This window comes from Paroedura picta, chromosome 4 (assembly GCF_049243985.1).
Source record: "Paroedura picta isolate Pp20150507F chromosome 4, Ppicta_v3.0, whole genome shotgun sequence".
NCBI classification, from domain to species: Eukaryota; Metazoa; Chordata; class Lepidosauria; order Squamata; family Gekkonidae; genus Paroedura; species Paroedura picta.
In genome coordinates this window covers 33,001,299-33,027,053 of record NC_135372.1, presented here as the reverse complement: position 1 = coordinate 33,027,053, position 25,755 = coordinate 33,001,299, and the positions used below count along the sequence as shown (strand labels likewise).

The 25,755-nt window shown below is 43.4% G+C and overlaps 1 protein-coding gene across 1 annotated transcript in view; it reads left to right on the top strand.

The window, feature by feature from the left end:
• The window catches only part of FIRRM (FIGNL1 interacting regulator of recombination and mitosis), a 27,003-nt gene extending 1,248 nt beyond the window's left edge, over positions 1-25,755 (top strand). Inside the window, exons 2-24 of the mRNA XM_077332258.1 lie at positions 782-821; positions 1,675-1,763; positions 2,232-2,336; positions 4,592-4,732; positions 5,184-5,346; positions 6,050-6,134; positions 7,430-7,568; positions 8,220-8,300; positions 8,647-8,711; positions 10,557-10,705; positions 11,894-12,023; positions 12,912-13,098; positions 13,747-13,829; positions 14,467-14,518; positions 16,261-16,350; positions 17,251-17,436; positions 18,222-18,344; positions 19,274-19,369; positions 21,563-21,676; positions 22,222-22,326; positions 23,655-23,735; positions 24,220-24,339; positions 25,332-25,755. Of these exons, the coding sequence (XP_077188373.1) occupies positions 782-821; positions 1,675-1,763; positions 2,232-2,336; positions 4,592-4,732; positions 5,184-5,346; positions 6,050-6,134; positions 7,430-7,568; positions 8,220-8,300; positions 8,647-8,711; positions 10,557-10,705; positions 11,894-12,023; positions 12,912-13,098; positions 13,747-13,829; positions 14,467-14,518; positions 16,261-16,350; positions 17,251-17,436; positions 18,222-18,344; positions 19,274-19,369; positions 21,563-21,676; positions 22,222-22,326; positions 23,655-23,735; positions 24,220-24,339; positions 25,332-25,517 (2,610 nt within the window). The 3' untranslated portion in view covers positions 25,518-25,755. The remainder of the gene's footprint in view (positions 1-781; positions 822-1,674; positions 1,764-2,231; positions 2,337-4,591; positions 4,733-5,183; positions 5,347-6,049; positions 6,135-7,429; positions 7,569-8,219; positions 8,301-8,646; positions 8,712-10,556; positions 10,706-11,893; positions 12,024-12,911; positions 13,099-13,746; positions 13,830-14,466; positions 14,519-16,260; positions 16,351-17,250; positions 17,437-18,221; positions 18,345-19,273; positions 19,370-21,562; positions 21,677-22,221; positions 22,327-23,654; positions 23,736-24,219; positions 24,340-25,331) is intronic.

Sequence of the window (25,755 nt, the reverse complement as noted above, 5' to 3'; positions counted from 1 at the left end):
TACAAGCTTGAATATATACTTCATAAAGAAGTAGGGACAGTACATTCAAAACTGAGATTACTCTAAAACAGCACCAAGCACATCTTCGTGGACAAGCTGGTATGAAGAAAGAAGACAAACTGTTTTTTTATACCCCACTTTTCACTACCCAAAGGAGTTCCCAGGTAGCTTATAAATACCTTCCTCTCCCCACAACAGATACCCTGTGAAGTAGGTGGGGCTGGGTGCGCTCTAAGAGAACTGCTCTGTGAGAACTGCTTTGAGAAAACTGTGACTAGCTCAAGATCGCCCAGCTGGCTGCATACTGAGAAGTGGGGTGCTCTTAAGCCCTATACTGTGCTAATTATCAAAGAGCCAAACAAAAAGACAACTAGAACTGCAATCCTTTGCACAGCTAAATAAAACTCACTGAATTAAGTGGGGGTTCGTTTGGAATGAACATTGAAAAGAATAAGCTGTAGGAAGCATACACAAGAACATGCAATCTCTAGACCATCCTTATTGTGGGTATTCATTAGATCAGGCTTTTTCAACCAGACTTTCTGCTGACATAATTTCTGGGGTTTCTCAAAACCTGAAGAATGTTTCATGGGTTCCTCAATGATAAAAAGTTTGAGAAAGGCTGGATTAGATGGTGCAGCTTGGCAAAGGGTCTGATTCTCCTGTACCTATACCTTGTAGTGGAAGAGTAATTACCCTGTGGTTTGGTCCAGTAACTCTATATATAATGCAGCTTTAATTTGCGGGTGTTTGTATGTGTGTTTTTCCTTAATATTGGTACTCTATGTATCAGGTTTCTGACAACTGGACTGAGCATGTTTGTAAGTAAAAGTTACATAAAGTTTAGCAAGATGGACAGCACATTCTGTTTTCACTTATAGAAACTTTATTTTGCTACATATGATTTTTTCTAGCCATTCCTCTTAATTGTACACTGCAGAAATACATATGTGCTAAACAAATACATATGTGCTGTGTAATATCAAAATATTCAGTCTCTCTCCGCCATTTATGAGCTAGAGCCTAGTGAAGAATTCTTATATTTTTTTCATCCAGTTAATATCACTTTCATAAATTTGTGTCCCTTTTTTGCCCAGAAAAATGCATGTTTGTACATCTTTGTTAACCTTGGCCCTTCCAACTTTGGTTAACAAACCCTGCCAGTCAGTACTGGACATACAGTGCATTCTGAATCTTTGAAAGGTCCAGCTTTGTTTAGCATTGTATTGATAATTGCCACTGAGTATCATTACACTGCAACGCCAAAGGGAAGCTTATTTTCCCATTTGAAAAACTACACAATTTTGAATCATTTCAGAAATGTTTTAATCAAAAAATAGGCCATTAACATTTTAATAAATGAATATAATAAATTCAAACAATGAATATTTGCTTTTTGTCAATAACTGTTCTACAGCACCACCTGTGTTTGACATATTCTTGTCTATACACTGCCATTACTAGACTTAGTCTTGCTTCACATTATTCTGCATGATACTCAAGATCTCTGTATATTGCACATTACTGGTCTATATCATTTTCTATTTAGATATATAATGTATGCATGTGTGTGATCATATTTAGTGGTCAAAAGTTTCTCTAAGTTGCAATGGGAGTGACTTGTTAGCAAAGATGGATGAACACTGTGCCTTTCCTTATCTTTTTCTTTTATAGATGTCCTGAGAATCTTGGCAGAACGGTTTCTGCCCCACATTAATCTCTCTGAGTTAGAGCAAGCGTTTTTGTCCAAAGTACTGCCAAAGGTATGGCATAATATTGTGGATAGTGTGTGCCAGGTTAGGAATTTCGGAGGCTTTGCAACAAAAGGGCCTAAACACTTATTTTTAGGAAAAGAAACGCTGGACATTTACAGAAAGTTGTACACAGAAAGTTGTACAATTTAATGATACTTATTTGCTATTTATTTTTAGAAAAATCCCTGCTGTTGTGCAGTGGGGCGATTGGCTGCTGCCCAGGGGAGTGGGGTAGGAAAATTAGCTAAGCAGAAGACTCATTCCTGCTGCCACCATAGCAGATGAGGAAATGATACAAGCTTGTCCCAGTATACAGTAGGATGCATCTAGTGTTTTTTTTAAAGCCATCAGAACTCATGATCATCATCCCATTTCACAGTAGTGGGCTTCCTTTTGGTTCTATGTAATCTGTAGAAGGCCTGCATTGGATTTATTGTGCTAATATTATTTTATTTGTAATGGGCTTCATTGGAACAGGCAGTACAATGGTTTGATCTTTTGATCTGTGAATTATCCAGTCAAGCAAAAGAATTAACAAACGAGAACGCAGAGTTGCACATGACATTGAGGAGCCATCTGAAGGTAAAATGTGGAAAGTTACATCTTCTGCGCAATTTTTAAAAAAAATATGCATTTGATTGCTAATATTCTAAATGACTTTGTTTCTGAGAAGGTATCCATTTTGTTAAAATTTTTCTGGCTGTCATCAGTAGGCAACTTCAAATACATGCATGATCTGAAACTGTACTGTCCAGTTTCTGTGTTAAAGTGTTTGGAACTGAGAATAAAGAATCTTTCATTGTCAGGTGCTAAAATCTTTACACATCTGTTACCTGAACACTTTGTGGTAAGGATTATGCTGAGATTTTTTTCTTATTACGAAAGGGGTTCTTGGTTCCATTATAATTTCCTGAGTTTTCAAAGTTGTCCATTTCTGTTTGAATTAGGGGAACAAAATCTTTAAATGATGTCTCTTGTTTATATTATACCCCTGGAGAAAATGGCTGCTTCAGAGGGTGGACTCTGTGGCATTATACCATGCTGGGGCGTCTCTCCTTCCCAAACCCAGCACAAGTATTTTGCGCATTGCTAGCTCATGCCATGTGGCTGGCCTTCCGTCAGCTCACTCTCCCTTCCACTCTGAGAGGTTCCTGGATGCAGGAGGCTCCCGCTGGATCCCTGCCAGCATCGAGAGACCTCCCGGGGTGGGGAGCATTCTCCTGCCACCTCCCTGCCTTTGCTTCAACAGTGGCCAGGATGGGAGAAAGTCTGCCACCAGCTTCCGGCTTCCTGCTGCAAGAGTTGTTCAGGGGGGGGGGGGGCTGCCTCCATCCTGTAAAGGTAAAAGTATCCCCTGTGCAAGCACCGAGTCATGCCTGACCCTTGGGGTGACGCCCTCCATCGTTTTCATGGCAGACTCAATACGGGGTGGTTTGCCAGTGCCTTCCCCAGTCATTACCCTTTACCCCCCAGCAAGCTGGGTACTCATTTTACCGACCTCGGAAGGATGGAAGGCTGAGTCAACCTTGAGCCGGCTGCTGGGATTGAACTCCCAGCCTCATGGGCAAAGCTTTCAGACGGCTGCCTTACCACTCTGCACCACAAGAGGCCTCCATCCTGCCAGCTTTTAAAGTGGGCTTAACAACTAGTTTTGGGGTATTTTAGCTGCCCAGTGTTTTATTTTTAGATCTAGGGCCATTTTCAGGTTTGTAGAAATATCTGTCTTGCCTGTCCACAGCTCCAGAAATCAGATGTAAGTATCCAAAGTTATCTGGACTTTGTTATAAGAGTAGAAGGTATTTTCTTTGTGTAATCCAGGGGTAGTCAAACCAGCGAATGCTGGCAGGGGCTCATGGGAACTGTAGTCCATGGACATCTGGAGGGCTGCAATTTGACTACCCCTGGTGTAATCTGTCTATAAGGAACTGGAATCCCCCCCCGCCCCCGCCTCAAATGTGATCAGTAACTTTTCAATTGATTTTTGACTTGGGCTTTTCAAACACAGCCTTCAACCAATGTTATCTTGACTTAGAGGTCTCAAAAGAGCTAAGGCAACCTTATCTTAATTTTCTCTTACAAGCGGGTTATGAATTCCCAATAGACACTGTATATATGCAATTTTGCATTTTGCATCCCCAGTAGGTTAGGGAACCTTGAGTATACCTTGGGATATGCAACAAGAAGGGAGAATTGGCAGAAATTGCCCTCCATTGGACAAGTGACAGTTTCTTTACTGGAGCAATCATTCTGGAAGTGGTTTCTTCTAGATGTCCCTTAAGCGACAGCCCCACCACCACTTTCATGCATGGCCTACTATGTTGCTGAGGAACCCTTCTTGGGTGAGAGGTCTCAAAGGTTTTAGTTTTTTTTTTACTAAAGTGTATGGTTTTCAAAAGTTCCCTGAATTGCAGAAGTGCACGCCCATGGCATTTCTCGGAGGAAAATTCCCTGAATGTCTTTAGATTTTGTGACTACTTGTTGGGGAAAGTGTTGTGTCTGTAGTTGTTGTTTTTCAAAATAAAGTTGCCATCCACTTTCAAACTGGTTATGGGAAGTCCCCTAGACCAGGAATGTGATCAGATGGGCCATGGTGTTTGTTAGAGTGGACCCCAATTTGATCATGAAATCCTATGGTCACTCCTCCACAGCCTACTGCTAACTTAAATTGAATTGCATCAGGAAATGCAGCGATATAAAAATCACCCTGGCTTTCTTCTGCTATAGGGTTTGGACCTATGGCAGCCAGGGTTTTTAGGAAGCATGCACTGCCAGGGGCTGAGCCATTTGCCTGAAAACAGTTTTCACTGATGCTTCTACTATGTTTTCCCCCCTTGCAGAGTGTAGTGCAGTTGATGGAAGTATTAAGAGGATGCGTGCAACATATCTGCACCATGCAGGAGACTGTTGCTCTAGAACATATCCACAGTCTTCCCTCTTCTGTTCTTCATGTGATCAAGAACACATTTATATACTGCAAGGTTGGTGAACTTAATTATTCCATGGACACTTAAAGTTTAGAATAGATTAACAGGCTACAGGTTATTTAAAAACATGATTGAAATACTAGTACTGTGCTCAATTTTGAATTCCCAGAACTGTTTGTAGAGAGTATATAATTATTAAAAATGAAAATAAAAAGTGGGAGGGAGAGAAGACATTCTTCCAGGGCATAATGGGAAAGCTTTATGGTTGACAATTTGTAACACTCTAAAATTTGAGTATAGGAGGGATTGTGTTGTTCTTTTCCCAGCAGCCCTTGAGGCAACCAGGATTCTGTTATTGTATGTAGCGTAGTTGAACCTAATTACGTTTGTGGATATTGATTCTGATAAAAGGTATTATTACTCCTTTAGATATTCTGTCATTCTTAAGACTGTGTCCACTGTAGCCGTGCATAATGTGTGTGTGCTTCCGTTTCTTTTGCTACAGGACAGTGAATCCCTATATAGTGACCACCTCCATTTGTTTGCTGATTTACTTCAGTCTTTGTTTAAGGAAACTTACTCTTTGCAAAAGCAGCTTATGGAGCTACTTGATATGATATCTGTGGACTCCTGCGTTGCTGAAGACGGTACAGCAATTATGGTTTCAGGTAGGTGTACGAAATGTGCATCTTAAGACAGTCCGTTCTTCACTGGTAGGCACCAAGGTGCTAAAATCAAGCAAGCACTTTTCCCTTCTATGAATGCTGATGTCACACACCAGTCGAGAGGTTTTTTACAATTATTATTCCATGATTTGCTGTGGTACATCGACTGCTCTCCCCCGGGCTTCTTCTTGAACATCGTTGGCCTCCTTCTCCACCCCCCCCCTTTTTTTTAGGGAGGGGGGTAGGAAGGGGATCTTATTATTGTGCTGCCATGCTGTGACATTTTAAAGTCTTTTAATGGGAGTTTTATGGGGTTTTAAGACACTGTAACCCGCCACGAGCCATTTGGGAGCGGCGGGAAATAAATTGAAATAATAATAACAATAACAATAATAATAATAATAATAATAATAATTATTATTATTATTATTATTTCTGGATGAATGCGTCCCCACTCCTTATCTTTTCAGATTCAAAACCCTATGTCTGGGGACTAGGTGAACATTATTTTATTATTTATTATTTAGATTTCTATACCACCCTTCCATAAGGCTCTGGGCGGATTGAAAGTACAGGCATTAATTATCTCCTATTTTGAATTCATCGAAAATAGTCCTTAGCTGATTGGATGCTCTGCGTGCTTTTTGGCTACGTTTGTTGACAAAGATTAATTTTACAGTTAGTGTTATATTTATTTGTTCTGCAGTGATTCACACTGTGTTGGAGATCTGTTCTGCTATTTCCATCATAGATCATGCCCTTCATGCAAACACATGGAAGTTCTTAATCAGGTATGTTTTCATGATCTTAATGATATCTTATAAGAACAAAGCAGATTCTACATCTAGCCTGTTATGAACAGGCAGCCTGATCCATTGTTAAGTTCTGTTGAAGTTCTTAAACTCGAGGCAGTGTAGTTCTATTGCTAATACTTAATTTTCGGCTGCGATTTGGGTTGCTAACCCCAGTGTTTAGGACTTGCTTTCATTCAGTTGATGTTATTTTCAGTCCAATATACTATACGAACTATACAATCTTTCACATTTTTAAAGGCAGTAGCTGTGATGCACAGTTTCGTTGGTTTTTACTTTCTCTTCACCAATACCTGTTGGAATCTGCTAGAATTCCCAGTAGTGGTGATTAAGTCACAGGTGACCCCCATCCTCTGGTGGTTTTATGAGCAGAAATTCATGGGAGTTTGCCCCATGAATATGAGCTTCCTTCCTGTGTAAGTGCACTGTAACAAATTTAGCTTGAACAGTACACATGGCCCTCCTCAGCAGGAGAGATCTAATAACTTAATGCCTGCATCCAGCTCCCAATTCAACACATAATTAAAGCAGGAGAGTGTAGGTTAGTTAAGATGGATATGGGTCATCCCTGGACCAAACTTATAGGCTGCAAGACCTTTGCTTACTTGTTGGTTTTCAGGGTCACTCATATGTAATCATTCTTCTCTTTCTCTCATATTTCTTCCTCCATGTCTCTATTGCTCCACCATGGGGCATTCTCCAGCACCCAACCCTCTCCCTATCATTCCCTTCTTGACCTGAGGTGTGAGTCCACCTGTTTCACATCTGTTTTCAGCCTGCTTTGAGGGAGGAGGTATGTTATGTGACCTATTAGAAAGGTTCCCTGGCTATAATAAGTCATGGATTGCCAGTTGAAACACATTGAACAGGACTTAGTCGAAAACCATTCGGAGACTTGCACTAAACAAATACAACCCATAATTTGCCTTTTGTTGTACATTTGCATTTTCCATTAGATGCCTTATTGCTACAATATTAATTCCTGAGAGTCTGAATCAATGTATTGTTTTATTTGGACTTGTCTGCTGTCTAGTTCTCAAGTATCCAGCTCCTGCTTTATGTGATCACCATGCATATTACTAAATTGTCTTGGATGTTTTTAAGCTTCTTCCAGCTGCTTACATAACCACTTCTGCAAATTGTAAAAGAAGAATTGTGGAATGGTATGAAAGAGGGTACCGTTTTGATTTTTTTTCCTGAAAGATCTTGGTGAACATTTGCGTAAGAATGTGGTGGTTCTTGTGACGTGTTGAGAAAATGTCTTTCCTTTCCAGGCAAAGCACGAAACACAAGTCGTTGATAAAGAACAGCTTGAAACATGCTGCTATCCTCAGTGGCCTTTGTGAGAGCATCCTGTTTTCTTTCCAGTCTTGTTTGCTGCTGGCAGAACAGATGAAACAGTCTGGGACGCAGGTGAATTGATCAGTACTTGGAGGCTTTTGGGGCCTGGGAAGAAGCTGGCTTCTTAAAATGCTGAAACTGAATTTGCAGGGAGTTGTGCTGCTTCAAAATACTAAGGGCAAGGCCACAACGAAGATTAGCATCATCTTGTAATGTTTATGTGCTAGGTTGTATTCTGCTACTTTGCTTAACTGAGGGTAGCAGGTTCTGCTGGCGCAAGAAGGGCCCTCCTGTTAGTCAGTAACCTTTTATTGGCATAAAACCTGTCAGTGGATCCTCTTTGTGTTGGAGGGATGCATTTTGTACCAGTGGGACACGCTGCTCTTAGCTGAGCAGAGTGGCAGGATGCAAACAGTTAAGTATCTGCCTTTTGGTAGTGTTGCACATCTTTATAACACCAGAACATGGTGGTGTGTCCCAGGGAAGGGAGGAGGTGACATGCTGCCATCGATAATTACATCGATTGATCTCTCACGGCTTCGGGGACCTTGTCTGTAGAAAATTTTCTGCTTTAGGATACTTTGGGCTGATCCTGCGTTGAGCAGGGGGTTGGACTAGATGGCCTGTATGGCCCCTTCCAACTCTATGATTCTGTGATTCTGAACATTTATGATATTGATTAAAGTTTTGGCTAACCTTTGATTTCTGTTCCCTTTTGAACAGGAGAACGTTGATTATAAGGTGTTCCAGAGGACAATCAAATTGTGTAGGTTCTTTGCTGTTTCCCTGGTGCACTACACCAAGGTGAGAGTTGGGTCCAGCTGGGTTTAGTGAAAAGGATTACTTTTATTTGCATACCTTGTAATTACACTGTGCTAAAATATTTCACGTAACATGTAAAATACGCATTGTGAGAACACTGAAGAATCTGGATAGAACAATAATGATATTGTTTGTCTATATTTTATTAGTTTTGTACAATTAAGTGCTCTGTGACAATTCATTGGGGAACCATCAGGATTCATTTGGTTTTAGCCATCAAAATAGTCTTTTCTTCATTGTCTTTCCTTGCCTCCCCACCCCCCCCCCCCCATTTTTTATATTAGTAAGTTTAAAAGCAAAACAGCATCTGACATTGTTAACTTTACAGGAATTCACTCCTTTCTTGGTGGATTCATGCTCTCAGTTACACCAGACATATCTTCAAATATACAGGTAAGCAAAATGTAACTGTTAATGAACACAATTCATTGCAGAATTATTACGTTATCAACTATAATGTGCCCACACTTGAAATGAATGTTGAAAGCGTCTTTCTGGCTCATGTGGATATAAGAGGGTGATTTGCAAACCATAGGTAGCAAATGCAGCCAGCTGGGTGACCTTGGACTCGCCACAACACTGATCAAGTTGTTCTGACTGAGCAGTAATCTCAGGACTCTCTCAGCCTCACCTCCCTCATAGGGTGTCTGCTTTGGGGAGAGGAAAGGGGAGGCGACTGCAAGACATTATGAGCCTCCTTCGGGTAGAGAAAAGCGGCATATAAGAACCAACTCTTTTCAGTAATATCAGGGCTTTCTCAGCCTCACCCACCTCACAGGGTGTCTGTTGTAGGGAGAGGAAAGGGGAGGCGACTGTAAGCTGCTTTGAGACTCCTTCTGGTAGAGAAAAGCGGCATATAAGAACCAACTCTTCAGTAATATCAGAGCTCTCTCAGCCTCACCTCCCTCACAGGGTGTCTGCTGTGGGGAGAGGAAAGGGAAGGCAACTGTAAGCCACTTTGAGACTCCTTCTGGTAGAGAAAAGCAGCATATAAGAACCAACTCTTCTTATGCCAACTAATTCCATGGCCTGGATGGCTCAGCCTAGCTTGATCTTGGAAGCTAAGCAGGGTTGGCTCTGGGAAGTATTTAAATGGGAGACCGACAAGGAAGGAGGTCCAGAATCACTGCACAGAGGCAGGCAATGACAAACCATCTCTGAATGGCTCTTGCCTTGAAAGCCACATAGTCCGTTTATGCACTGGAGGTTTCATGCCAGGCTGCAGGCTGGAGTTTTAGTTGTGGCAGGTTGCCCCACCTCTTCCTGCACCCACACAGGGGAGCATTTGGCCCTGTGTTCCTCATTCACCCCCAATTTTTGCTCCTGCATGGGAGCTGGGGCAGTGAAGTTCCCAGTGAGTTGCCATAAGTTTGATGTGACTTGACGGCACTTTCCACCACGACCTTCAAGTTCTCATTTTTACTTAGTGAATGAAATCATCTTAATATGCTTCCACTTTCTTCACTTGACCCAGAACTGAATATTCCCCTACATGTCAAATTGGCAATTTTGTGGTCCCACCTGAAAAAAAAGAGCTATTAGCAAGCCATTAAAAATACAAAATCAAACCTGTTTTTATTTCCTTAGATACTAACACTTGCTGGGGGCTACAACAAAAATGTCTGTTTGAGTATCCATAGGCTGCATGTAGAACTCACTCATAGTCACCAAGAAACGTTAGCTGATGTAAAACAAAGCAAAGTAGTGCTCTGGTTTGTATTTGCCTTGATTAGATCCCCAGCCCCAGGGACGTTTGCCTGGCCTTGACCTGGGCCAGGGCCATTTTGGTCCTGGCCCTGACCTGGTGGAATGAGCTCCCTGGTGAACTGAGGGCCCTGACAGAGCTGGTACAGTTCCACAGGGCTTTCAAGACAGAGCTCTTCAGCCGGGTCTTTGGCTGAGGCCAGAGCAATGTGAGATCAGAGGCCCCTCCTCAGGCTGGACCAGCTCAATAGACTTATGCCAGCCCTCTCCCCATGGCAGGTGTCAGGCTGCTGGACTGGGGTGGGGGGATGGTTATTATTCTCTGCTTATCTTGTGGGTTTGATTTGCTGGATTTTAATGGGGGGTTTCTTGGGGTTTTATCTGAATTTTGTTACCCAACACAAGCTGTCCTGGGAGTGGCGGGCAATAAGTCCAATAAATAAATAGGTAGGTAGGTAACTAGGTAGATAGATAGTGCTTAGCAGTAGTCAACAGAGCTGTGATGAATCATTCTGTGTTTTTTTTCCCTGTCAGCAAATTTCCTCCAAGTCTTCATGCAGCAGTGATTTCTGAAGCACATCGGGATGAAATAGCAAAAGGATTCCTAGGGGCCCTAGAGCCTCTCCTCCCCAGCCTACTCCCCTTGAGGCCTTTTGTGGAAGCTGTATTAATTAAAGACTTAGGTAGGCTTGAAGATCTTTATTATTGCATCCCCTTAAAACAGGCGAGTGGTGCCTGCTGTTATGCCCTCTCCATTCATAGAATCATAGAATCATAGAGTTGGAAGGGGCCATACAGGCCATCTAGTCCAACCTCCTGCTCAACGCAGGATCAGCCCAAAGCATCCTAAAGCATCCAAGAAAAGTGTGTATCCAACCTTTGCTTGAAGACTGCCAGCTACAAATCCTCATTTTCACTGAGGATTTGTAGCAGCAGCATTCTAAGATTTGGGGGGAGGGCGCTTAATATTCAGAGCTTTCTGGGCTTTTTTTCTCTCAAATTTTCAATCAATTGCTGTGGAGGAGAAGAGAATTAATATTCCAGGTTAATTGATGCTCCTTAATAACGCCATAGAGCCTCTTGTGGCGCAGAGTGGTAAGGCAGCAGACATGCAGTCTGAAGCTCTGCCCATGAGGCAGGGAGTTCAATTCCAGCAGACGGCTCAAGGTTGACTCATCCTTCCATCCTTCTGAGGTCGGTAAAATGAGGACCCAGCTTGATGGGGGGTAAAACGGTAATGACTGGGGAAGGGAATGGCAAACCACCCCGTATTGAGTCTGCCATGAAAACGCTGGAGGGCATCACCCCAAGGGTCAGACATGACCTGGTGCTTGCACAGGGGATACCTTTACCTTTACCTACAAATGAAATATTCTGATAAATACATTGCGGCAAATATCTTCAAAGTAGAACCTAGAATTTCTGCTTACAAATATATTTAAATGGGCTCCACTTAAATGTGCTGTAGGGCCTAAATGCCCTCTGTAATTATAAATGGGGTTGTGGTTTCCAGGAAGACCAAGTCTGCTGCAATATCCTTTTAAAGCTTGAAAGGCCCTGACAACATTCCTGCCTTCTCCCACCTCCCTCACTTGACCACCTCTCCTGCTGCTTCTCCCAAACCTGAAACGCTCCTGAAATATTGAGACATAATAATTACTTATGAAGTTTGGGGGCCATTTTGGGGTATTGCTGAGCCAAACAAGAACAAGGAGTTTCAGAAATAATTTTGCTTTGGGTGTATCCAAATGCAGACCCCCAATTGTAACTGTTTACATACTCAGGGCTTTACATTTGTTCACTCAGGCCAAGAGGGGCTTCTGCACAAACAAAAGCGTACTTATAACACCTCTTTGAAATATCACCTCCAGCTCTCTCTCCTGAGCTGCACTTTGCACAGTGCCGTCTCCTGCTTTCTGTAATGGACATGCTGCCATCCCAGCCGCAAGAGGTGCAGGCACTTTGGAACACGGGAAGTCATTTCCCAGAAGATGCTCTCAGGTAACTGCTTGTTGCTGCTGAGAATTTATATGGGCAAGCGGAGGCTCTTGTGGTTTGGCATGCTCTGGAGGCACGCTATAAAATGGGCGGATCGACCTGCAGTGAGAAGGGGGTGATGCTTGCGTTTAGGGGAGCAAATGAAGGGCAGTCAGATTCCGTCTGCATGTAGCTAAAGCTCCGCCAGTGTTGTCGATGTTTTTAATGGATATTTTACTAGAAAATTAAAATTAATAAATACAACACATTATTAGCACCCTTACATCATTTGTATATTTATTTGCCCAGTAAAATTATTACCAAAGCCGAACCTTGTCATCCACTTAATCGTTGAAGCAGTTAAATTTTGTTTATTTTGAAAAGATTCTCGTTAACTTCTGGCTAATCTCTAATGCATTTTTATTGCTTGACAATGTTTATGCCAATTCAAGTGTGTTTGGTGTTTTGTTTTGTGGAAGCTTACTAGTTAATTGCATGAGGCATGGTCCACGAAGCTCTACAAAGTGTTGCACTGACTCAGTTTATTCTAGATTCAGGTGCGTAGCCATGATGGTCTGAAGCAGAAGAGTAAAGGTTGAGACCAGTGCAGAGAGTAGTCAAATTGCGGCCCTCCAGATGTCCATGGACCACAATTCCCATGAGCCCCTGCCAGCATTCGCTGGCAGGGGCTCATGGGAATTGTAGTCCATGGACATCTGGAGGGCTGCAGTTTGACTACCCCTGGTCCAGTGTCACCTTTAAGAATAAAACTTTGTTGGTCTTGAAGATTCCGCTGGACTCAAATGTTGTCCTTCAATTTATTCTAGTGATGTACTATGAGACTTGATCACGGATTTGGAACTGTGTGGGAGTCATTCTACTGTCATTCTACTGTTCTCCATTTCTCTGCAGGGTTCCCTTGTTTACTGCCCTCTTCCTCAGCCTACAGCAGTGCTCTGGAGAGCTTTCCCTTCCTGTCTTTTTGCCCGGAGTGATGGCAGCTGGTCAAGCAGAGAGTTCTGTTACTTTGTACCGTTATGTCTGTATCCACTTATGTGCCTTTGTCACATCCCTCTCTGTGTCACATTTCCCTCTACTGGTAAGGAGCAGTATTGCAAGCCAGTACCAATACTGATATGTTTTGCCTTTTTCTTACAGCTTGCCAAGGGCTTCGAGTGGAATGAGACAAACTATATAGTTTAGATTCAAATGAGTAGCCGTGTTGGTCTGAAGTAGCACAATAAAATCAGAGTCCAGTAGCACCTTTAAGACCAACAAAGGTCTTAAAGGTGCTCCTGGAATCTGGATTTTATTATATAGTTTAGGTTGAGACTATCTTCCAGGGTGTGCTATCTTCAAGGCTCTCCAATCTTACAAAAAAGAAATCTGAATTGGTCTAGTTATATGCTAATAGCAGGAGGAAAAATTTCAATAGAATGGCAGAACCAAGGCTGGCCTTTTATAGCATCTCTGCTCTTCTGCCTTTCCCAAATGGGAATCTAGTTTATACTCAAGCCAAAGTTTTTCTGAAACAACAGGCTTCACAGCACACAGTTCCTTTGGCGTTAAAATGTTGTGTGTGGCTGGGATTCTTGCACTAGTATTCAGAAGTGATTGTTTGGCACATTTCAATGGGTTCTGGTCGGAAGGCTTGCCTTCGCTGGTGGGAAGACAATAAAGAGCAGCTATATAAGTTCTTCCAAAATGACGTTTTGCTTGTCTGTTTGCATTTGTTTTTCTTGCCCAGGAACGGTCACTTCTGGAGACCATACTCAGTTCTAACATGATCATCGGTCTGCTAGCTATGGATGTTTGGTGTTTCATTGCCCGGTAAGATAAGTGCCCGTTCAGGCATGTAGCAGAGGCCTAACGTTTTCTCATTCCCCTTATTATTGTTGCATTCTTATTCCATCCTTCCTCTAAAGCAAAGATGGCTCTCCAAATGTCCATGGACTACAATTACCATGAAGCCCTGCCTGCATGGTGTTAGCAGGGGCTCGTAGTAATTGCAGTCTGTGGACAGCTAGAAAGCCACAGTTTGGCCACCCCTGCTTTAAAGAGATCAAGGTGGCTTACGCAGTTTTCCCATCTTCCATTTTATCCTCATAGCGACCCTGTGAGGTCAGTCATGCTCACAGAGTGGGACCGGCTCAAGATCATCTAATGAGTTTAATGGCCGAGTTGGGGTTTTAACCTGGGTCACCTGGTCCTCATCCAGAACTGTAACCCCTAAGTCCTATTCCCTCTCTCTGTGTATCCGACCCTTCCTCTAAGAAGATAAGGCAGCACATATAATGTTTTGATTTTCTTCTGATAAAGTGTCATTAAGTTAGACTGGGAAAGATTGACTTTTCAAAGCTGTCTGAATGAGCCTCAACTGCTCTAGTTTAAAGTCAACACAAGCTAGTAAAACACGGGAAAATCAGCCAGCCAGCTTGCTAATTTTTCTGTCCATCTTGTTTTCCAGGTACGGAACAGCAGATCTATGTGCTCATCATGCAGTTACAATGGCCAGTTTGGTAAGCAGAGTGTTCTCTCTCTCTCTCTCTCTCTCTCTCTCTCTCTCCTTACCCAGTTTTTGCTTGACACCTCTGAAAGAACTTAGTCAAGTTGGTAATACAAAATAAGAAGACTAGTCCTCTTCCCCTTCAGTTTCTTCAAGTGCTTGCAACAGTTCTATGAGTGGTAAATTTGCAAGCAATCTCACTCTGATTCAAAATGTATTCCAAATGATATGGTTAATTAAAGGCAGGAATGAAACACGGATACAGGAAAAGTAAACAGGCCTACAGTTGCTCATGTTGAATTCTTTACAAGATACTCTGCTGCAGGATTTCACTTCATATTTGATACTGTGTTGACTTGTTTTCTACTTACTTCATTAGTCCCGCCTTTCTCTCCACTGGAGACCCAAAGTAGCACACGTCATTCTCCTCCATTTTATCCATGTGTGATTTAGGGCTTGGCTCATTTGTTTAAGCCAGCTAGGCGAGATCACTGAAGTATCACTTGCCTCATGCAGGCAGCTTTAAAAAAGGACTTCTCACTTCATCTCTACCTGTGGCACAGTTTGCAATTTATGCTGTTTGGAATAGAAATGCATGTGGGGTAGAACAGTGGTCCCCAACCTGCGGGCCGTGGCCCGGCGCCGGGCCGCGAAGGCCATGGCGCCGGGCCGCAGCTCCCTCTCCCCGCCCCCCCCCGCAGTAAAAAACTTCCCAGGCCGCAAGCTTGCGGCCCGGGAAGCTACTTACTGCGGGAGAGCGGGAAGAGGGAATCAGGGCCGGGCTGCGCCCGCGCGGCCCGATCCGCGGGCGTGGCTCGCGGGCGCGGCCGGGCGCGGCACATGTGCGGGCGCGGGCAGAAGTGTGGGCGTGGCCCGCGCGGGCGCGGTCCCCGCGGGCGCGGCCCGATGCCCTGCCGGTCCCCAGCCTAATAAAGGTTGGGGACCACTGGGGTAGAAGATTTGGCCCCAGTAGTAAATTAAGTGCAATATGGCAAGTTAGAAAGCTAATCCAGCCTGCATTGCTAGGAGCATAGAATTTAAAGTAAGGGAAGTTATAATACCACTCTATTCCTCAATGGCTAGACCTAATTTGAATATTGTGTCCAGTTCTGGGCACCATCGTTCAAGAAAGATATTGGCAAGCTGGAACATGTTGAGAGGAAGACTAGGATGGTTGAGAGGTTGGAATCCATGCCTTTTGAAGAAAAGCTGAGAGCTGGGTGTGTGTAGCTCGGAGAAGAGGGGAACAAGGGGTGAAGTGTGATAGCTGTATAATTACATAAAAGGTAGCCATGTGGAAGAGGGGGCCAATTTGTTTACTGTGGCTTTAGAGACAAGGACTAGGAGCAATGCATTCAAATTATGGGAAAGGAGGTCCCACAAATATTAGAAGGCATTTTCTGAGGGTGAGGATTGTTCACAGTTGGAATACACTGCCTCAGATAGGAGTGGAGTCTCCTTCGTTGGTAGTACTCAGGAGGAGATTAGATGATCACCTGTCAGGACTGTGTGATTTTTAAGTCCCCAAGAAGGTTGGGAGCTAAATTGGATGGCCCTTTATGGTCTCTTCCAGCTCTGTGATTTTGATTCTAAGAGGGAAATTGTTGTCTTGGATGTTGCTTGAAATGAAACTCATTGTTTGCAGCATTTGGTTCTTAAAAAGGTTTATCCGTTTTTTTTTCTTTTTTTAAAAAATTAATGTGACTAGAGTATTTGACCAGCGGGAGCTTATTGTTGTTTCTTTCCCTGCTCTAGATAAGAGCTTGTCCTGCCGAACATTACCGGGTCTCTCTGCTGGGCATCTTGCTGAGACGCCTGCTCTTCCTGATGACTCCCCATCACCAGGTGAGCATTGCCCGGGCCTCTCCTGCTCCGTTCCAACCTGTAATTTTAATTGGTGACAGTTAAATTGTGTATTATTGCAGGCTGGTTTGGGCTCGTTAATAGGGAATGGAAAATGTGTAGCATATGTGTGTGTGTGTGTGTGTGTATCTTTTGTCTTTCTGTCTGATAATGGGACCTCCAAGGCATCAAACAACAAAACCTTAAAAAAATATAATTTAAAAGAAGAAGAAGAGTTGGTTCTTTTATCGATTGATCGACCAACGTACCTACCTACCTCCCTACCTCCCTACTTTCACATCAGAAATACAAAGCACAAATAAATTAAAACATATATTTAAACATTTTAATGAAAAAAATATTTAAATTAAAATTTGAATCAATTTAGAAGAACTTAAAAGCTGCCTCTTCTTCCAAAGATTAAAACTCACCGTGGTGGGTGAGGGGAGGCTAGTCAGTTCTTATAGAATTTGGTTCATGCCGTGGATTCCTAGGTGTTATTTCTACTAACCTTGTATAAAATGGAATAGAAAATGCATCAGATTGGCTGTAATGCTTAGTTTAGCCAGCAGTACTGCACAAAAAACCTTCCCCAAGGTGTTCCTAAAGGTGTGCATAAGTGTATACTGGATGTTTACATGTAATTTAAGCCTACTGTGCAGGGCGGGGGAGAGGGAGGGACAGACTGTAGTACCCCAAGGGCCTGCATTCAGTCATGACAACTAATAAGAGCTTGATTTGAGGCTTCCTTATCTGGAAACCTGCAATTGTGCACTGAATGCTGGGGGCAGGGCCACCTGAACATGAGAACAAGTTGTGTTCAAGCCTGTTATCTGCAGACATCTGAATGCAGTTGCTATTCGGGTTTCAGGTGTGTTCTCTCTAATCCTGTCCCCCATTCAGGTGGAGTTTATCCAAAGATTTCCTCCCAAAGAAGTGGAGAATCTGGTCTTGTGGCAGCATCTTTCTCTTAAGGCCCTGATGGCTCCACTTAGGAAGCAGGTTGCTCATGAGGTTTTTGCAGCTGGACTTGCACAATGCAAAGAGTGGCTGAGCAGCAAAAGGCCACTGGAGGAGCTTCCACAGGGGGTAAGGCAAAGCTTGACTGGACAGACTCCTGCTTGTGAATGTTGAGGAGTCTCTTCTTGGAGCTGGGTGAATCTCTGCCTGTTAAATGTTATGAAGAAATTCCCACAGGCATTGTGCAGTTACTTTCACTTAACACAGGTTGGTGTTTTAACACAATCCAACCCCCAACACAGTGGCCCAGGGGGTGGAATGATGGGCCTGGAGTGGTGGGGACTGCTATGGGGGGGGGGGTTGGGGTGGTTTTATTGTATTTTATTGTTTTTATTTACTGTTGTAAGCAGCTGGGAGCTGGCAGGTTTGGGAGTGGCGGCTAAGAGAATGAATGAATGAATGAATGAATGAATGAATGAATGAATGAATGAATGAATGAATGAATGAATGAATGAATGAATGAATGAATGAATGAATGAATGAATGAATGAAATTTTCCATTATGTTTCTGAGGGAAGGACGCAGAAGACAAAATGATGGAAATAGAAACCTTTCCTTTAAAAGGAAGATAAATTTTTCCGTGTTGTTTGCTGAGAAAAACCCAAATACAATAGATGCTTACCAATCTGGAGGAAGCACCCACAGTCTCTGATACAAAATTCAACTGATTTGTATAAATTATTTCCTTTAAAAGTGTAATGTATAATCTTTGTATTTGGGTGGTTTTCTTAAGTGTCGCTATCGTGGAGCTATGTATCTAAAACTGTTCCTCTGGGCTCCATTCACATGTCGAGAGCTTTTTTGCTGTAGTGTTCAGCTCGTGACGTGTTCTTTCCTTCTCTCTTCTTCGTAAGAACGCTGCTCTCTCTGCCATGTTATCAGTGTGCCAAACGGCTGGAGAGACTGTGGAGGTGGGACAACAGATGGCACTTGTCAGAGCTGCTGGTCAGCTTTTGGCTGTCGCAAATATTACACAGGTTAGAAAATGTTTTGTTTCTGCTTTCCCCACTCTGTTGCATCATCTTATTTCCCTTTACCCCTGAGGAATATGGTGCAGATCGGAAAAGCTCAATGCTTTTTCCTTGCTGTAGTGAGAGGACTCCAGCTGTGTATGTAAGAGAGAACAGACTTTGTGTTCATAACAATAGCAGGAACATGTTGTACCTCATTACAGTATCTTTCTCGCTATAATATATTTATGCGTTTCAGGTACTACTGGCTCTTGAGGGTGTGTGTGTTTTGTTGTACGTCTAGCGAGGGGCTCTGCTTTCTAATCCATCTAGGGAAATTACAGGCAACGAAGTGTCCCCTTGGCAAATAATCCGTAACTGGATCTGAGCTAAGAGGTGGCACTCTGCTGTGACCTAAACCAGTGCTACCATTGAGACTTGAACCATCTGTGGGAGAACTATACATTTAATGGGCTTTAAATAGCATGGTGATGTCTAATTTGTAATCAGTGAAGTCCATTGAGTTGTTCTGATCTACTTTTTGCAAGTGCGAATCTGCTTGTCATCAGTGTTATGAAATACTTGTTCTGCAGTCCAAGGAGTCTTCAACTAGTTTAGAAATTGAAATGCTTGGGAGGCTATAACTCCTTTCTCTGAGGAGTCAGAGGCTGAAAGCACATCTGTCTTCTCCGCAGTCCTGTTCCTATGCTTGTGGCCAGGGGCTGCCATGGTATGGGGAGGAGGTTGCTGTCTTTGCTGCTTCTCTTTCCCTACCATCCATGCCTGGGTTCTGTTCCTTTCATGTTTGTCCTTACATGGGGGGAGGCTCCAAATGAGGCTGCAAGGTGCATGCATGTAACTAGTTACTAGTTTACACAGTCTGCATAGGAGCATGCTTGCCTAATGGTTTGATTTTAATTCTTATAACTACAGCATATTTTTCTTGTCCTGTGAAGGTCTTCAGTCAACCCTGTCTGCAGCAGGCCTTTTGCTCAATGTTTCGTCTTTTGGAGCACTGCATCCGAATGGTAGAGTCTCCAATGCTAATTCAGGTAAGAACCAGTGTGGGTGAGCAAGGTTAGAGACAACACGTGGTGAGTTATTTGGCAACATGGATTGTTGTTAACAATGAAAGATGCATTCACCCGTACTGCTCCACCTGCAGTCTTGCTTTCTGGCGCCTGGCGTTCACTAGAATTCTGGTCCTCAAAATGCAGAGTGAAAAAATTGTGCTTTCTGGCATTCATAGGGCCAGGTGACAAGTAGCAGATTTGCTGCACTCACCCATAAATAGGTGGTAGCTGGAAGAAAGAGGAATTTCAGCTTGGGAAGGAAAGTATTTCAGAGATTTGCTTCCTCCACAAATGCAAGGGACATCAGGCATATTTTATTTTGCATGCATGCATATCAGGCTGGGTGTGGGTATACTACTATAGCCTGAATCCCCCCCCCCCAATACAATTCTGTCTCTTCATGACTTTAATGTGGTTTGGTGTTACATGTGACTGATCCCCATTAATCAGGGTCTGAAGCAGGCTAGCAAGCCTGATTTAGAGCGCTAACCTGACTCCTGGTTTGCTTCCAGATACAATTCAGATTGCGGTTGTTAACCTTAGAAATCCCTAAGCACTCTGGGGTGTGGATAGCAGGAGGTCTTCCCGCTACTCTTTCAAATACTAGATGTCTACTAGATAGAGAATCTTCTGTGTGATTATTGACCCTGTTTGTGGGGTAGCTGGGCAGGAGCTCCTGTGTTGGTTGTCCCTGTTATAGAGAGGAGCTGTTTTTTTGTGCCCCACTATTTATTATTCAAAGTAGTCTCAAAGTGGCTTAAAATCACCCCACAAGATTCACCTTCTCCCCACAACAGACACCCTGTGAGGGAGGTGAGTCTGAGAGAGCTCTGGGAGAATGATGACTGGCCCAAGGTCACCCAGCTGGCTTCATGTGAAGGAATAGTGGGGAATCAAGCCTGGTTCTCCAGATTAGAGGCTGACGCTCTTAACCATTTCACCAAGCTGGCTCTCTTAATGCCGTCTTGTTTATGTTTATGAATTCAGAAGCTATCTTGAATGTCATACACTTGCAGAAATGCAACACAGGTCTTTTTTCATGCTAAGGAAGATTCATCCTTGGGATGGGAGGGAAGGTTAGTGGTAAGTAAACCTCTGGGGAGCAGCATTTGGAGTTCCTGTGAGCAAAGAAATGGCAATGTGTACCCAACCCTTTGCAGAGTGTCAAGTTTCCAGTTGTGTACTTATGTCTGAACAGTAGGAGAAACTGATTGGGGTAGCCTTTCTATGAAGCATTTGCATCAGCAGCTGGTTCTAGAATGGATGCTGCCTTCTGGATTGTAAACTAAACTTGAGCAGGCAGTGTGATGTAGCGGTAAAAAAGGCAAATGCCATTTTGGGCTGTATCACATCAAAATCACAAGATGTCATAGTCCCATTGTATGCGGCACTGGTCAGACCACACCTGGAGTACTGTGTGCAGTTCTGGAAGCCTCATTTCAAGAAGGACGTAGATAAAATTGAAAGGGTACAGGGGAGAGCAACAAAGATGATCTGGGGCCAAGGGATCAAGCCCTATGAAGATAGGTTGAGGGACTTGGGAATGTTCAGCCTGGAGAAAAGGAGGTTGAGAGGGGACATGATAGCCCTCTTTAAGTATTTGAAAGATTGTCACTTGGAGGAGGGCAGGATGCTGTTTTTGTTGGCTGCAGAGGAGAGGACACGCGGTAATGGGTTTAAACTACAAGTACAATGATATAGGCTAGATATCAAGAAAAAAAATTTCACAGTCAGAGTAGTTCAGCAGCGGAGTAGGCTGCCTAAGGAGATGGTGAGCTCCCCCTTACTGGCAGTCTTCAAGCAAAGGTTGGATACACACTTTTCTTGGATGCTTAGAATGCTTTGGGCTGATCCTGTGTTGAGCAGGGGGTTGGACTAGATGGCTTGTGTGGGCCCTTCCAACTCTATGATTCTGTGATTCTTTCTTTGTGTGTCTTTACAATTAACAGGCTGCACTAGGTCATAAAGGGTTTGAGTTTCTGAAACACTCTGAGTTTCAAAAAAAACCCAACCCCAAAACCCGGGACTTGGCTTGTTGACAGTGGTGGGATGGCACACTCCTTGCACTATTTCTTACTGGTTGGACTTGAATGTGCCACTTTAGATATTATGTATTCCTTTCTGTAATACTCCTTTAATTTTGATAGTTCCTAAACTTATCTTTTCGCATAGGTATTGACATTGCAGAACTCTCTCCTTCAACTGAATCCCCCCGACCATGTTCTGCTTGCAATCTTAGATTTCCTCTCTTCAATGGGGAAATTATTTATTTCTCCAGATTATCAGGTAAATATGGTAGACCGGTATTCTCTCTGTCCCTGGACTATCTTTCTGCTTGTGCCCTTGATGGGTGGAGACAATGAAACAACGGTACCAGAATCTTGAAAATTAATTTATCAACAGGAGCCGTCAAATAGTTAAGGAAGGTCCATGTAAAGAGAGTCTGAAAATTCAGAAAGCCATGAAGGAAGGTATAGACAGAGTAAGGCCCTTAGGCCTCCAGAGTTTGTCGCTCTTAATTTGACTCTAGGCATAGTGGAGTTCTTGCTTTTGAGTTTATAGCAACCTAGAAGTCACTGATTCCTGGCGGCATCAATTTCAAACCAACACTTTCTGTAGCATTTTGTATTGTATTAGGATAGTGTACATGACAGCAGGCTGATGGCTGGGCCAGCATTTTGTTTGTGGCTTAAATTTGGAGGGTGGGGAATATGGTTTCTTTGCCGGCAAGGTTGGCTGTGGATTTCCTGTTGGCACCAAAATAATATTTCAAGAAGGGTGCTCCAGGGACTACATGGAGATACAAACAATAACTGTTTTTTGCTTGTTAGGTACAGGTTCTGTCCAAGCTGTCCTGTTTGTTTGCTTCTTTGCTTGCCAGCAGTAGCTGGCTGATTCATCAGCATGCCCTAGAAGCATTCATTCAGTTTGCAGAGGTAAGAGCACTTTCGCTGGGGGAAGGGCAAATGGGCACAGTCACCCCCAAACTAAGCTCTTTTAAGCCCATATTTTACACACACCCATTGACATCAGTAGGGCTTAACAGAGGCGTTATTCAGCTAGAAACTTGCTGATCCCTAAGGGACCGTTCTCCATAGTGGAAGATCTGAGGGGACCCTCCAGGTCAGACAGCTACTGGATTGATGGCACCCCCTGGACCCTCCCCTGAGGCACCAGGTGGGCGTTGCTGGAAAATAGGGTGAGGAGGTTGGGGCTCATTTTTTGCCTCTGGATTCTATTTTTGTAATGGGATGTGTGGATGGTTTTAACTTTTTGTGTGAGGTTTTACCTTTTTGCGAGCGGCGGGGAATAAATCTAACAAATAAAAAATAAATAAATGTCACATCAGCACTACTACAAGTATGCCTATGACTGTTTATGCACTGGAGGTTTTATGCCGGGCTGCAGGCTGGAGTTTTAGTTGTGGCAGGTTGCCCCACCTCTTCCTGCACCCACACGGGGGAGCATTTGGCCTGATGCACTTCATCTGCCCCCGATTTGTACTCCTGCATGAGAGCTGGGGCAGTGAAGTTCCCAGTGCATAAACGGTCTATGTGAGCATGCATATCTTCCATTAGAATACAGGCTGCTGAGGAGAAATGAATGTATACGCCAAAACTTGCCATTTCTGTTCAACAATTCTGTTGTATTTCATTGCAGTATTTCAGCAGAGACTTTTTACTTTTATCAGCCAGTTATTGTCCAAAAGATTTATTAGCCGCCTTTCTTCCTCATGAGGGTCACGGTGGCTTATAAAATCTATGAAAGATTTACCGAAAAAACACAATAATCCAAAGTTTTAAAATCAGAATCACAAAATCATAACTTAGGGCTGCTTTAATCAAATATTTGAGGTATATGGTTTGGTAAAAAGATAGTATGGATTTTTAAAATCAAATTAAAATATATGCATTGGTTGGCAAGCAGTAAGAAGATAAACAGGGAGAGAAAATGTGGGGACCTGGACTTCACCACCAGACTTTGAAAGATAAGCTCCACAGTTTTGTTCACAGTTCTAGTACAAAGTGCTTCCAGTTGTTTGGGGGAAATGCCATAGTGGTCCTTGATTCTTGCTGTCAGAGTAACTTGGGCCTATTCCGCACACATAGGATAATGCAATTTCAATGCGCTTTAGAAGTAGATTTTCCTTTTCCGCACAGGAAAATCCAGCTGCCAAAGTGCATCATCCTATGTGTGCAGAATGGGCCCTAGCAAACAGTTTGGAGGCTTGAGTGTATGTGACCATTCCCATTTCTTCCTTAAGGAAACAAGCCACGAAGACACAATTCCCCAGTGCCTCAGTTCTGAAGAAACTAAAAGCAAAGTTGTTTGCTTCCTGTCAAAGGTATTTTATATAGAAATTAAAAAGCTGTGACTGGATGGGAGTTAGAAAACCAAGGTGGTTTGATTATTATTATATTTATTGGCATAAAATCTAGGCTAGATATCTCGGGCTGGTCTTGTTTACTTGTGACTTGAGCTCATTCTGCACACATTGGCTAATGCAATGTGCTATTGCAGCTGGGTTTTCTTGTGTCAAAACAGGAAAATTTCCTTCTAAAGTGCACTGAAAGTGCATTACCCAGCATGTACACAATGGGCCGCAGTGTAGTTTTTGGCTATTCGCTGAATTTCATTCTGTAATGGCGTCACAGTCATCTTTATTTATTGTACCTGTTCATGTTTCTCTAATTGTAAGCCTCTTCAAGCTGCATTAAAAGATGTGGCTGCAGCTATGTTTAAATCAGGCTGCAATTGGGTGACCTGTTCTCTGATGGATAATGCGGCTGCCTCTCCTTAGTTACTCCTCTTGTGGCCTTTTCTCCCAGGGCTGTCGTGCAGAGGAGACCACAGAAGCCAGAGCAGAACGAATGAAAGAGGAAAACGGGCTTTTCCATCGCCTCTTGGTAGAGGCGAGAGCCAAGAGACAAAAAACTGAGGTATTAGAGGTACGTTGTGCAATGGAGCCTCATCAGATGTGAATGTGCCAAATGTCAGCAATGTTCTTACCTAGAGACATTTGAAAAAAGTGGTCCTGCCCACTTGTGGCAACAAAGGAGGCATTTTGGGCTGGATAAGCAGTCTCATTAGACTAACTGCCCTGTGAAAGGAAGCCAGAAAGTGGTTCTACTCCACAGCTTGTTCTGGACTCACAGTCACTCTGGCCGCTCTAAAAGTTTGGGATCCTAGTAATGGGGCAGAAGAACGTCCAGAATATTCTCCTGAATAGCCATTTTGTTTTAGGAACTGCTATGGAAGGAATTTTGAGGCAGAGAGACAGTGTGCCATAATGGTTAAAGAGCAATGGATTCTTATCTAATCTGGAAAACCAGATTTGATTTCCCATTCCTCCATGTGCAGCTAGCAGTGTGACCTTGGGCTAGTCATAGTTCTCTTAGAGCTCTCTCAGCCTCACCTCCTCACACGGCGTCTGTTCTGGGGAGAAGAAGGGAAATGTGTTTGTAAGCCGATTTGGGACTTCTTCGGGTATTGAAAAGCAGGGTGTAAAAAACCTGCTCTTCTTCTTTAAGGTGCCTTCTGAGACATCTTGACTTTGCTGTAGTGTTGAATTTCTGTGGATATCATCCAGGTGTCTCTACAGCACTTACGGGTCTTACTGTGGAGCACCTTAAGCAGCTACACCATTGACACATGCAGATCGCTAGGGGAAGAACAACTTTTTAAAATGTTACCAGAGGTTAAGGCACACCCTCTTCTTTCTTTGCCAGTGTAGTCTGGGCGGCAAGCTCCTGGCAGAAAACCCGGCTTTTAGACAACCGTGTAAGAAACGAGAACCTGAAGAGCAAATGCCATCCCATTAAGCTCTCTGGGGCTTTGTGTGTGTGTGTGTGTGTGAGGGGGGGGGGTCCTCTTACTTTTGTTAAGGTTTTTCTATAGGCAATGTGATGTCACAGAAGTCTTCTTGTGTTTCACCCTACAGTCCTCCCCCAAAAGAACTTGCTACTCACTCAGTGAGAGGCAATACGAGTCTGCAATTGGCAGCGCTGCAGGGGCACTGGAGGCTGTGAGGCTACTGCTGCAGAAGGGCCCACCCCCCATATGGCTGGCCAAGAAACTGGAAGCATTGCAGACAACACTGAACAGCCTGATGGACAGCACACGCTGACCCGCTCTTAAGCTCTCACCTCTGGATTCCTTTGGTACCTATTGTGAGCTGCAGCTGTTGTTCTTGGCTGAGCCTGCTTGGGTTTCTACAGGCCACACAGCAGCCCCTGGGCTGGAAGCATAAAGGTACTCCTCACCATGAGCTAAAACACTTGCAGCTTTCTCCGGCTGCTGCCTTAAGGACTTGACTTTTTTTTTAATGGTTTTGTTTTGAACTACATTAACACTCATTGGTTTCA